A 14,520-nucleotide genomic window follows, 5' to 3' on the forward strand; every position below is an offset into this window, starting at 1 on the left:
ATTTGATGCATCTGGAAACGTCATTAAATGTTTTTGAGACTTCCGCAAGCAAAGTCATTCTCTCGGACCTGTTCTAGTTCTCATCACCTCAGGGTTTTGTTTTGAAAACTACAAATGTTCCTTACTTACCCTTTTCCAGGAATGGGTAACCCAGCCTATTATTGGATGTCAAGTATGTTCAAAGTTTGGCCCAGTGCAAATCTCTCATGGTTTTAAGTGAAGACAATTTGGAACCACATGAGAACATCCAGTGCTCTCTACACCAATTCTGCCATCTTTATTGGACTAAACTAATGCTGCACTCCTCCTTGAACTTGAGTTCTTATGGAGTATATTTCCCATTTCAGCCATTCAAATCATTGAATAATTGTTTTGTTAATGCAACCACAGTCTATACCATTTATATCCGCATCTCCCCTCGAATGGAAGTTGGGCAACTCCAGCTTGGCATACAACCATAGCATGTGTCTCTACTCTACTGTTTTTAATGAAAACCAGTATAGATGTTTTTTTTAAAGTTTTTTTGTGAATATGTCATCAAGGTGAGTGAGAAATGAAACTCCTCCCACTTTGGACATCCAGTGTCAGTTCTAAACACCCCATGTAAACTATAGCACAGATTAGATGCAGAGTGAAGCTTCTTCTACTCTGCCCCAACAATGTGCCATAGCCCCAGAAGAGCACCCTCTGTTGCACCTTTGGTGATTTCCCCTACACTCCCTCCCAAAGAGTTGAAATGCCAGTGCCTAACTCACTGCACCACCCAAGTCCCCTTCAGTTCTTTCATAGTTCTGCAGTACTATTGCATGCTGGCAATAACAGGGCACACAAATATCTGTTGAGAACACAAGCTAACATTTCCAGCTCTGTGATTAAAGCAATTTCAGCATCAGAAGTTGTCAAAATAATTCAGTAGAAATGCTGTAAACATCCCTGCCCTCCAATTTTTTCTCTCCTCTCCTGAAAGTGCAAATTCATGTGGGAGCCTAATTCCACAGGCACTAACTGCCTCTTGCGTGCAAACCCAGACAGGACTTTTTGACTTGGCGGGGAGGAAGACCACAGCCAGGCCTGTCAGCCAACATCCACACATGCAATGCTTTCTAGCAAGAGTCACTGGATAGTGATCAAAGGCTCTAGCTCATTTCCCCCTCTACTCCAGGAGCACTGAGATCAGCAAATTCTGCTGGATGTTGAAGAATAGGTCCAAACATTTTAATGTACTTTAAAAAAACAGTAGAATAAGCAGTGCTGAAACAACTGATGAGGTGATCAAACCAATATTTATTTTATGATTCCTTGAGCAAAAGAAAAAAATCATCTTGTCCACAAAATCCATGTCAGGAAATATTACATTTGGATCAAAAACTACAAACACAAAAGCTAGAAAGTTTGATTATAATAAAGTAAACATTTTACAGCAACTCAGAACAAAAATATTTTAACTTGGAGAGGAAAAAAGGAAATGCACTAAAAGAAAACTCAGCCAAGATGTAAAATAAGAGCCACAAGAGGTTTATTACCAATGAACTACTGACAAATGAACACTTTAAACTGTGTTCGCTGAGGTTACTGTGGCTTAATATTTACATAATGTGTGTGAGCAACTGTTTCATGTATCCAAGAGCATAATACACCATGATGCAAGTACAAAAAGGGGGTGAGAACAGGAAGGAGAAAAGTCAGTATCAGGTCATAAATTGATTAAAGCTTCAGTTAAATGTCCATTCTGATAGTAGAAATAGAAAACGCATCATATATTAAATGTTACAGGCAATGACATTTAATCTGTACAAAGGAACAACCAGTGCGATCAAAAGGTCAGCTGCTAACAAGTTTTCAAACATGCAGACAAGAGTACTGTGCAACATACAGCTGTTCTATAGCTCAGTAACCTTAATAAAACAGGCCATATCTAAGTCAATTAAAAAAATTAGTTCCAATTACTCTTTATATTCAGGAATGTAACAAGAACAATATTTATCTTAATTTTGAAATTTCACCTCAACCAGACATTTGGCAAAAACTACCATTTTAAATTTCAGAACGTAAGGAGAGTCCACATTTATTCCTGATTGTCTAAATTGTCGACTGATCCAGGTTCACTTTAGTAGGTAACGGTCCTGCCATGTCCTTTTCATCCTTGGATTTGATGATAATCAGAGAGGATGCTGGGTACGGTGTTAGCTTCAATTCATTCATAAACTCCATGTCTCCATATATGCTCAGTTTCTGTAACAGCAAGTCATACCTAGTTACTGAAAGCTTATGGATTTCTTTATTTGCCAATTCTCCTGGGGGCGTTTAACTTTTTTTTTAAAAAAGCAACATTCTATCCATTTCTGCAGTGGCGGTAGGCTGTTGCAGCTGGTATGTCCCCACTCACCACCCACACACGTGCAGGTTCCAGCAGGAATTGCTGGCTAGCAGTCAAGAGCGGGGATTCTTGTCAATTTCCAGCCCCTCCTCCTCTTCAACCCAGGGCTACGGAGGTTAATTATAATACTGAATCAGCTGGCTGAGCATAGACTACTGATCGAGTATCCAACCTTTCTGATCTATATAGCTCAGCTACTTACTGGATAAATTTGCTGAGCCATCTGGGGATGGCTTTACCCGATTTGCCTCGCCTTCTCTTTTACTTTAACTGGATCACATCTCATCTTGATTACTCAATAAAAACATTTTGGCACGTCTCAAGAGAAATTATAAAATTGTGAGCTTCCTACCCCCTCCCCCCACATTAGTATTTTGCAGCTCAATGTCAAAAAGGCAAAATGTAAAGATTTACCTCCAACAATTTTGTAAAATCTGGAAGCCTGTATATGTTTCATGGTGGCAGCCATTAGCTTAATTTCAGAGTGCTACACAATACTACAAAAATGCCAGTGCAGCTTGGAACATAAAAAAAATTAAGCTTCTAATGTTCCTGATGGTTCGGTCATTAAATGCACCACACAGTGTGACAATGAGCTATACAGAGCAGAAAAGTTGCAGGTTTGATTGCCAGTTCATGTTGAGTTTGCTGATTTCAGCTGATGTGGCAGTACAGGTATAACTGGTCTCCATTCACTTGGGCCAGAGGGAGAGAAAAATCATCCAGGATTCCCATTTCTAATTGCTACCCCTCTCTGTGGGTTTGCTATGAGGATAGGATTAATATTAGATGTAATAACCTTCAAATAATTTTTGGTCCTTCACTGTCGAGGCTTACAGATGCTCGAGCAAGGTACCAGAGGCTTCAAGCACCTATGCAACTATACCCCAACACGAGTTTTCACCTGCAGGACAGGAGGGGAGAAAATAAAGAAGAGGAGAGCCCTTCCTCCCAAGAGGGTAACAGACAATGTGATAAAATGTTAAAGTCACATCCAGTTCAGTGCTAGACTCAGCACCCAGCACTCACTCATCCCCCACAAATGTGTACTTAAGACTGAAGGCTGCAGATGATGCCCTTCAGCCACTGGATAATTAAGTTTTAATTTCTTTTCCAATCCAAGGAACATCCAGGTACAAAGAGAAAGTTTACAAAAACTGTACTTGTACTTTCCCCATTTGTCCAGTTATTATCTGATTGAAATGTAACGAGTTAATGTAAATTACAAAATTAGGCACTCAAAAACCTCAAGAAACAGCTTCAATAAAAAGATATGCAAATTCCATGTAAAATGAAAACAGATTAGCACCTGGCCTGAAAGCAGAAATTACCATGTACTGATTTCTTAGTCTCAGTCCAAGGGCTGCCAAGCAGAGGCAAAGTGCTTTCCATTAAGGGGATACAGAACTGGGATTTTTAAACCAAGATTCTTCATTGAGTTTCTCATCAATGGTGCAATTGAATCAGTTCCCTTAAACTATCATTCATAGTTACACTGCTCAGCCAGTGCATTCAATGGCAAGTGAAGGAGAAAACATTAGGAATAAAAAACAGAAGCAAATTCACAGAAAACGGGAGTCAGAAGTGCAAGCTGTAAAAAAAAATGGGGGTGGTGGTGAGGAAGAGAGAAGTGCACCTTGAATAAGTGAATACAAGGAAACTTTAAATAATACCCACCAATCTGAATATTGTGAAAAGAGTTTCTCCTCCCTTTGGAAGCACACTCTCAACTCCTTTCGCCACAGTGTTCATTCCTCCCCCATCCCAAGAATTACCTCTCAAGTTCAGAGATTCCACAATTATGGAGATTTAAAGCAGAGTGAAATTTTGGCACAGTAATAAGTACTATTCTTATTCAAGGGAGTTCAGTGGTGTGTTACAGTTGAGGAGTTAGCCTATAAATTGGTACATTTAAAACCCAACACATCAGCAACTGAGCCAGCTGTGAGTGCGCTGGACTTATGTTGTGTGTGACATGCAGGATGTGGGCCATCCTGGATCTTCAAAATATCCAGAGGGAGTACGCTTGTATGAAGTGCTAAGTTCCTCGAAAACTAACTGCAGGGTTCGAGGACCATCTAGACATGCTGCTCACTGTACACAAGGAGAAAATGTGTCTGGAAGATACTTTCCATGAGGTTGTCCCCAGCCAGATAGAGTGAGACAATGCAGCAAACAGCAAGATATAGGCAGCACCCTGAGTAAGAATAGGCAGAAACAGAGGATCTATGGAAGCAGAACTGTCGCAACAGATTTTTGATACTGGAGATGGTCAAGGTTGCAAGCTCAGGCCAAGGTAACCAGGACCAGGTCAACAGCACACTTGTAGCTCATGGGGAACAGATACGATAAAGGACAGTGGTAGGGGACCCACCCCAGAAAAACTGACGAGAAAAATAAAATTGCACTTCACCGCATTGGGTCATTAGAACTCACTGATAATGCATCTCCGCCCTCCCACTCGAGTGTTCCTATAGATAAATTATTTCACAGCAGCAAAGGAGAAGATAAAAACCATGTAGAAAAATTGATTTTTAAAAAAAAACAGGATTTCCTTAAATGATTGGAAGGTGCTGTTAGCTGTTCAAAACACCAGGCAAAGGGTAGGCTTTCAATTATAGAAGTAAATCCACTTTTTAAAAAAAATGGTGGAGCTCCTCTTTTACACAAAACTGCACATCACTGTTCTGATTTGTCTCGTCTACAACCCTACACGAGTAATGGTAAAATCCTTGACAAAGGGCGCACAGCAACGTAATGGTAGTGCTGATACAAGATATTAAATAGAAAATAAAAATAAAAATCATAAAGCATTCCCAAAGAAGTTCTTATTGTAATGTTTTTTGTCTCCGGATGTTTGAAAATTCAGGGTTGAGAATTTCTTACAGGAGATACAAGGTGCCAAATGTCAGAGCACTGTGTGAAAAGGACAATCAAAAATGGTTTATAGCATTGACCACTTTCTAGTCCCCTTAGCTAAAATTTAGTTACTCGTTTTCACAAACATTTTACAAATACTCAACTTCCTTCAGCCTGAGTAACTACATTCAATCTGCAGGTATTTTCCTCAAATGAGGTAGTAATTAGGAAGATCATATCCATCTTACCTCTGATGGAATGTGCTGCTCCACGGCTGTGGCAGCAGTAGCACAACAGATCCACAGCAGCACCAGCACGGAGAGCACCAGGGTGGTGGTTAATATCCAGCGAGGAATCCCCGCATTCCTGAAAAAAAAATCATTGATGTTTAGTAATCCTGTATTTTATAGCCCATTATAGCTGGTGTAGGTTATTGAAAAGCATGGGAACAAAAAAGCTTCTGTGAATGTGTTTTTTTTTTGCTCTCTCCTTTGTCATTCCTTGGCTAAGGCATATACGGTTTCCAAGCCTCTGCTGCTCAAGGTTGTACCGAGGAGGCTGTGAGAGCAGCCACAGCAGTTCACCTGAACTGCTTCCCTTCCTGTAGAGAAATACCCAGTCTGACTCTTCGCAATGGGACAGTAGGGATTTAGCATCAGCTAAGTTGCCAACTTGGGGAATGTTCTCACACTTTCTGCATGGCACATGGCACCAAGGCACCATAATTTTCTCATCTTACACAACCTATTGCTCATTAAAGGGAAACAAATTAAAGTTACAAATTTTATTTAAAGTAAAATTAACTCAACTTGTGATATTTTACAATATAGTCAATAGATCAAAAAATCACCTTGCCATTAAAATTTATAATTTGTTAGTGTTAAATACGCTTTTTCTGAAAGTGGTGATTTACCCTGGGTCACAATCTGCCAGTTACTGCTGATCATTTAGCTGCCAAAGTTCAAATCTAAGCCCAGAAAGTGAAGGCCGGTGGTCTATTCCCCATTGAGGCAGAGTTTGGAAGAGTGTCTTGTTTAAACCTGCTAACACCTGACATCTACTCCCTTTCAGTAGAAATCTGTTGACAGCGATCAGGATCAGGAACCCTGGCTGATGAGTCAAATAAATTACAACTTGATCCTACAGCAACAGGGTTCAATATCAGTAGTTGCTCACATGCCCCTGGCAAATGGACAAAGTTGGCAGGCATTTGGAGTGCTCAAGGCACCCTGTGTTGAGCAGGCTGATCCCTCTCCCAGTTCTCCAATGCACTTCTGAGTCCCCGCTCAGAACGACTTGATGTGTGCTCAGAATACAGCAATTCTCCTTCCTGCATATGCATCAAATCCATGGAACACTACTGGAAGATGGAGCTACCACAGCCCCAGCACACCGAATCCGATCCATTTTCAATATAGGAAACAGACCAGCTTCAGAGTAAGAGCAATTGGAATAGCCACGCTTCCCAAACCTTGGAACACTTGCTGAGTGCAAGAACAGTGCTAGATTATGCATAGTTCAGGAGGAAAGGGCAAAGAAAGGAGAGAGAAGAGTTAGGGGAAACCACTAGGAGGCAAGAGGGATTTCAGGAGAATGGACTGAGGAAGGGGGAGGACACATCTCAAAAGTGAGTAGGGAACGGGAGCCAATATCATTGCCCATTTTCCCAGGATTCAAATGCTGCCTCCCGTCACTGAGCTACATACACTGCCATCAGTGCTGTAAAGGCCTAATTCATTTGACGAAAATTAAGAACAGGCAATAGGCTGCAAAACTTGCTAATCACTTACTTGAGGGCAAGTGTTCAAAACGGTTTTAAAAAAAAAATCTATTTAATGAGAAACTGACTGTTAAAGCCTGATTTGCTCATTTTATGAATCACAGGGGAACAAGTGACCTATCAGAATTGCTGACCATCAGTGATTAATTTGCAATATACACTGAAAAGTATAGCCCCAGTAACTAGCTGCAGAAACACAATGAGAGTAACCAATTCAAAAAAATACTAGTGGGTTTCCCATAGTGCTGCTCATGGTATGCCAGATAATATGCTGCTTTATTATGGCATGAGCATGATACCATGTAACACGCAAAGCATTACTTTGTTGGAGTTGCTGTAAGTTAATACAGTCAGGCCAATCAGAGCTTATTGCTATTTGGGAAGGTTTGTATATTGGAACATGCTTGTAAATTTACAGTATGTAAAATGGATAAACAGCTCCCTGACGGTGTAGCACTAAGCAGAAGGTCCCAGGTTCAAGCCCTGATTTGTGTGAAGTTAGCTGATCTTAACCAGGATGGCTGGATGGCCACTACAATTAGCCTCCGCTTGCCTGGGATAAGAAAGGGAAGAGTCAACCAAAGTTTTTGCCCCAATTGTTATTAAGTGCTTTCCAGAATGGGGTCACAGGTGAATAGATAGGATTCCCACACACTTGGACAAGCTGCCAATACTTACTGACTGGACTCATGTCATTTTCTGCTTTCAAACATGGCACCTATAATCTTCCTTAAAAGAAACTAAGAGTCAAAAGTTAGATTAGATAGGTGCCTGAAGTTAAGTATGATTTGGTTGATTTAGGGCATCCAATCTTATCCCACCATTATGTAATTTGCAGAATAATTTTAATTTCAGTCAGGGAGATTGGATTCCTGTGCACATTAAATAACCCTCTACAAGCAACAATGTTGAGACTGCCAGTGCATCACATCAATCTTCTGTCTTGATTTTTCAGAGCCACAATTCACCAAAACACCTACCTTGACAAACACTCCAAGACACTCTGGTTTTCCTGTTCATGACCCTCTTTCAAATACAGGCCAGTTCCATGTTCCCTTCTGAAAGCTTTTCGAGTATCATCATAAATAGCCTTGGCTATATGATCTATTGATAAACATTAGAGGCAGTTTTCATACACAGTCCTGACTGAAACTCACTCAGCACTATTAACATTTTTGTTGGATACCTGGATGAAGGGCTAACACTCATAGCACAGGGCATCAAGGCCGAAAAGAGCAGGACAGGAGCTAAGGTAAACCAAGCAGTAGGTCTTAAAGGCCTAATGATGGTTAGAAGTAGATGAGACTGAGTAAGGTAAGAAGATCCACATTTTTGATCTGTGAAAGAATAAATTAAGTTAAGAGTGTGTGTTTAGTCCCAATTTCAACACAGCAAGGATGCAGGGAAGAAGAGGGTATAGAATGGTATGTTAGGAGGAACAAAACAGGAAAGCTCAGAGCAATGACCACAATAATGACTCAGTTGAAAGAAACAAGATTGCTATGCAGACATTATAGAGGCTAGAGATGAAAAAAAGAATGACCTAAGAATTCAAGCTGCGCAGATGTGCAAGAGAGGTACTGGAAGAGCCTTTGTGGATGTGGGAGCAGTATTTCAAGTCCAAGGTAGTTTTGGTGCATCACAATTAAACAACTTGCATTTATATAGTACTTTTACCAGAGAAAAACATTCCAACATGCTGCACAAAGGCATAATCATTAAAAAATTGGATACCAAGCTAAATGAGGAGATATTAGGAGGGGTGACCAAAATCTTAGTCAAGAAGTGGGTTTTAAGGAAGATCTTAAAGGAGGTGGAAAGTTTTAGGATGGGGATTCCAGACCATGGGCCCCAGATGGCTGAAGGCATCACCACCAATGATGGGGTAAAGGATGCCAGAATCAGAGGAATGGAGAGTTCGGGGGAGGGGGTGTCAGGCCGGAGGAAGTTACAGAGGTATGTATGGAAGGGCGAGGCTATGAAGGGATTTAAACACAAGGATGAGAATTTTAAATTTCAGGCATTGGGGGACTGGGAGCCAACATATGTCTACAAGGACAGGAATGATGGGTGAGCAGGACATGGTGCCAGATAGAAGACAGCTTAGTTCCTCCTCGCATACCAACATAAACAAAACTTGTGGAAAAGTGGGTTACATTTAATTGCATGGGGTGGAGACCAGAAAATTCAGGCAATTAGCTAGGCAAAACATTGATCAAACTGAATGAAGACTGTTTCCTCTGGTTATTGCTGCACAAGCACAGACTTGCATCATGTGGAAGAATTCTGGCATAGACTGGATACAAACTAATCTAGGACACTGGGAAATATGTAAATACAAGATTGTAAAAATGACCAAAAATATCTATACAAAGTTATGTAAATATTATGCATTTTAAATTTCTCATCCCATCAATAAAAAGCAATGCGCTACAGAAAAGTTTCATGCAAATAAATGCAATGCGTGGGACCCATAACACTTTTTGGATTACAATCTACAAAACCAGCTTCGTTGTTCATGTAACCACCTCTGCAATCTATCCTGGAACTTTACCGTTTCCCCATGGTATATGAAGTTGGTGAGGCTCCAAAAATCATGGGATGGAATACCATTAAAGGGTTAATGTTTATGGGGTGGACACCATTTATTCTTGTTCTATTTATCTAGCTGCAAAACATCAGTTTACAAACAAACATGGCTATTTTGGATTGATGGTACCCATAGCAGCTCATTTTCAGGAGGAAATACATAGCATCCACTGGTACACTGTGAAAAGGGAGCAGTAACTATATTTATGTTAAAGATGGGTAACATGGTAGTACTTTTTCTCTCCTCCCCCACCAAAGATGCGTCTCCTGCTGGATTAGGGCCCCCTGGGTGCCAGCAACCCTCCACCACTTGTCCAAACATCCCTTCTTCACATGATCCTGGATGGTACATCAGCAGGCTGATCCAATGTGGGGGAGGGGAAAATCAAAACCTAACTAGGTCCCTGTACTCATTTTGTCTCATACAGGTACACATAGCAGGGGTTACTGCACAGTGACAGAGCGGGACTTGGTGCGGGATAATATACGGGCAGCAGAGTCTTGGATGAGTTGACGGTTATAGAAGCTGGGAGTCTGGCCAAGAGAACATTGAAATAGTCAAGTTTGAAGGTGACAAAAGGTCTGGATTGTGGTTTCAGCAACTGATGGGCTGAGGTAGGGGCGATGTAAAGGAGATGAAAATAAACAGTCTTTGTGATGGAGGGGATATGGGGTCGGAAGCTCAGGGTTAAATAAGATGCAAAGATTGCGAACACTCTGGTTCAACCCAAGACAGGGTTGGAGAGGGATGGAGTCGTTGACATGGGTATGGAGTTTGTGATGGGGTCAAGATGGATTTGGACTTCCCAATGTTTAGCTGGAGGAAATTGCAGCTCATTCAAAACTGAACCTCAAGGCCTTGGAGAGGGTGCAGAGGAGATTTACTGAAATGGTACCAGGGACTAAGGACTTTAATTATGGAGAGACAAGAGAAGCTGGGATTGTTATTCTTAGAGCAGAGAAGGTTAAGGGGAGACTTAATAGAGGTGTTCAAAATTATGAGGAGTTTTGATAGTTTCTCCCTATCTACTCTGTTTCCACTGGCAGGAGGGTCAGTAACCAGAAGACACAGATTTAAGATAATTGGTAAAAGAACCGGGGTGGGGGGGGGCGGGGAAGTGGGGAGAAAGAGATATGAAGAGAATTTTTTTTATGCAACTGGTTTTGATCTGGAATGCACTGCTTAAGTGTAGTGGAAGCAGATTTAATAATAATTTTCAAAAGGGAATGGGATATATACTTGAAAAGGAAAAAATTGCAGGGCTGTGGGACTAATTGGATAGTTCTTTCAAAGAGCCAGCACAGGCACGATCTGTCGAATGGCCTCCTTCTGTGCTATTTGATCCTATGAATGTCGGCAAGCTGTCTGACAGCACAGAAGTAGTGGAGGGATTGAGAGCTGGTGGAGAGGTGGAGCAGAATTCATCAGCAGACACGTGGAAGCTGACCTGAAGTCTGCAGATGATGTCACCAGGGAGCAGCATGTAGATGAGAAAGAGGAGAGGCCAAGAATGGATCCCTTAAGGAACTCAGGGGAGGGGGTGGGTGGGTGGAAAGAGAAGTTATCGGCAAAAATGGTCTGACCACGTTGAATTGGATAGTTAATAGCGGAACCAAGCGACAGCAGTTCCAGCAGGCTGGAGAAGGAGGCGTTGCGTTGGAGGATGGCATGTTTGACTGTGTCGAAGATTGCAGAAAGGTCAAAGAGGGATGGTCACAGTCACTAAGAATGTTATTCGTGACTGTACATAGAGCTATTTTTGTGCTATGGGACAGGCAGCAACCTGTTTGGAGGTTTTTAAATAGGGAGTTGCAGGAGAGATAAGCATGGATTGGAGAGGTGACAACACATTTAAACAGTTTGATGAGGAAGGTGAGAGAGCTGTAGTTTTCAAGAATTTTTTCGGTGGGGGGGGGGGGGGGGTGGGGGGTGATGACAGCGCCTTTGAAATGGAGGAGGACCATTAATGTTCCCAGCTAAGGTCAGTTACGTCAGCACAAACCTGGGTTTCACACGGAGACCTTTCTGATCTGTAAGGTTCAATTCCACAGTGTATATAGCCACTGAGGCATCAAGGTAATTAATCCTGACTGTTTGATAACAGAATGATCAGGGCACCTCAAAACTCTTCTCAACACTGACCAGACAATGTATATGTGTGTGTATTTTTTTTGTAAAAAAGACATGTTAATACTGTGGCTTGCTGCTGAACTGGATCCTCCTCTGCTCAATCTCTGGCAGCATTATGTTGCATTTCAGGTTTTTAATAACTGAATACTGCAATTCAGATTTGAATACTGGCAGCAAAATGTTTAGCATTTAAAGTTTTGGGTTAGAAATCCACAACTCTTTCCTGCCAAGGTAAATAAAACCCTTTCGTTATACAACAGGTATTAGTCCAGAGACTGGGAACCAAATTTACCTGACAGCGCCTGAGAAGTTTCTTTTACATTGTCTGTTTGCAGCTCAAATTGTGGAACCATAAACTGTACATCCGGTTCAGACTTGAAGGAAAAGGGAAAGAGAAAACACATTTATTATAGTTTGACAGTTTCAACTTACAGGTAAACACACAAAAATACTGTACATCTTCTGGAACAATGTGAAAGTCATCCATGAAATCAAAGCCACGCCTAGGGAGAGGAAATTCAAAGTATTTAGCAGCCAAATACTATAGATCTCACTACAAGAACCTTTTAACCCGGAGATTTCTGACGGTCACTGCTGGACCTACGTCATTCAGATTCTACTCATGCATCGTGATGCTGATCAAAAACTAGTACGACAGTAATAAAACTAATCAAGTGTAAGTAGCTGTTCTACAATATTAACCCTAAACTACAAATTACCTAAAACATGATTTTAATACATTTTAAAAACTAACTCTGCTCTTCCCCTCTTATCTTCCCACCATATTCTTTGTCCTATTTGAACTCATTTCTAGAACTAGGGGGCATAGTCTCAGGATAAGGGGTCAGCCATTTAGGACTGAGATGAGGAGGAACTTCTTCAGAGGGTTGTGAATCTTTGGAATTCTCTATCCCAAAGGGATGTGGATGCTCAGAGTATATTCAAGACAGATCAATAGATTTTTGGACTCTAAGGAATCAAAGGATTATGGGGATTGGGCAGGAAAGTGAAGTTGAGGTTGAAGATCAGTCATGATCTTATTGAATGGTGGAGCAGGCTTGAGGGGCCAAGGGGCCGTATGGCCTACTCCTGATCCTACTTCTTATTACACTGGGGGAAAAAAGTATAACCATTATAATGTTTTCTATATCTTATTTTGCTAGAAATACAACTTTTATATTTTCTATAACTTCTATATTTTTCTTCCTGGTTCCCACCAATTGTTTTGAAGGTGGAAGCAACTTTCAAAGAACCGGGTTTTCATTGACTGAAATTTTTTTTTTACAAAGCCCATTTTCAGCCAATCAAATCACCTGATTGCATCATACATGCCTTTAGGGCAATCATTAAAGGCAACGTTTTGCCCCGACTGACTCAATTCGCATAATGGGCACTGGTGGAAAAATGTCAGATACCTGCTCTGATGATCAAATGCACACTTCAGTGGTCCACAAACCAGTTATAACCCTGTAAGTGTTAAATGAAACATTGCCCCTCACCCAGCGTCAGGGGTAAAAAGTCTCTGAAGTATTACCCAATAGAAAATTAGTAGCAAGAGCTACAGAAAGAAGAGGAAGTGACGATAAGAGAGAAATCTTCAACAGTTAATTGGAGAACAACAAATGAGCTAGTGTGTACTTATACACAGCCATGAAAAGGTGAGGGATGGGATCACTGTGCGCTTAAAACATATACAGTCAACATTAATAGTTACTTGTACCTAGTTCATGGATCACAAACTTGAAACAATTACTTTTCAAAAGTTAAACTTAAGACTGGACCTTGTGACATGAGTTCAGAATTTAAATTTATACAGTCATACTAGCATGAGCAGAACATTTACGCTGATAAGTGTATACACAATGTGGAAAATTGCCCAGGTATCTCCTGTCCACAAAAAACAGGACAAATCCAATCCGGCCAATTACCGCCCCATCAGTCTACTCTCAATCATCAGCAAAGAGACAGAAGGGGTCGTCGACAGTGCTATCAAGCGGCACTTACTCACCAATAACCTGCTCACCAATGCTCAGTTTGGGTTCCACCAGGACCACTCGGCTCCAGACCTCATTACAGCCTTGGTCCAAACATGGACAAAAGAGCTAAATTCCAGAGGTGAGGTGAGAGTGACTGTCCTTGACACGAAGGCAGCATTTGACAGAGTGTGGCACCAAGGAGCCCTAGTAAAATCGAAGTCAATGGGAATCAGGGGGAAAACTCTCCAGTGGCTGGAGTCATACCTAGCACCAAGGAAGATGGTAGTGGTTGTTGGAGGTCAATCATCTCAGCCCCAGGATATTACTGCAGGAATTCCTCAGGGCAGTGTCCTAGGCCCAACCATCTTCAGCTGCTTCTTCAGTGACCTTCCCTCCAACATAAGGTCAGAAATGGGGATGCTCGCTGATGATTGCACAGCTTTCAGTTCCATTCGCAACCCGTGCCCGCATGCAGCAAAACCTGGACAACATCCAGGATTGGGCTCATAAGTGGCAAGTAACATTCGCACCGGACAAGTGCCAGGCAATGACTATCTCCAACAAGAGAGAGTCTAACCACCTCCCCTTGACATTCAATGGCATTACCATCACCGAATCCCCCACCATCAACATCCTCAGGGTCACCATTGACCAGAAACTTAACTGGACCAGCCACATAAATACTGTGGCTACAAGAGCAGGTCAGAGGTTGGGTATTCTGCAGTGAGTGACTCACCTCCTGACTCCCCAAAGCCTTTCCACCATCTACAAGGCACAAGTCAGGAATGTGATGGAATACTCTCCACTT

The 14,520-nt window shown here is 41.6% G+C and overlaps 1 protein-coding gene across 1 annotated transcript in view; it reads right to left on the reverse strand.

The window, feature by feature from the left end:
- Nucleotides 1-1,264: 1,264 nt before the first annotated feature.
- tmem59 (transmembrane protein 59) overlaps nucleotides 1,265-14,520 on the reverse strand; it is a 32,164-nt gene continuing 18,908 nt past the window's right edge. Inside the window, exons 5-8 of the mRNA XM_067990553.1 lie at nucleotides 12,029-12,110; nucleotides 7,997-8,120; nucleotides 5,485-5,602; nucleotides 1,265-2,232 (exon numbers count right to left, since the gene is read on the reverse strand). Coding sequence (XP_067846654.1) covers nucleotides 2,080-2,232; nucleotides 5,485-5,602; nucleotides 7,997-8,120; nucleotides 12,029-12,110 — 477 coding nt within the window. The 3' untranslated portion in view covers nucleotides 1,265-2,079. The remainder of the gene's footprint in view (nucleotides 2,233-5,484; nucleotides 5,603-7,996; nucleotides 8,121-12,028; nucleotides 12,111-14,520) is intronic.

This window comes from Heptranchias perlo, chromosome 9 (genome assembly GCF_035084215.1).
Source record: "Heptranchias perlo isolate sHepPer1 chromosome 9, sHepPer1.hap1, whole genome shotgun sequence".
NCBI lineage: Eukaryota > Metazoa > Chordata > Chondrichthyes > Hexanchiformes > Hexanchidae > Heptranchias > Heptranchias perlo.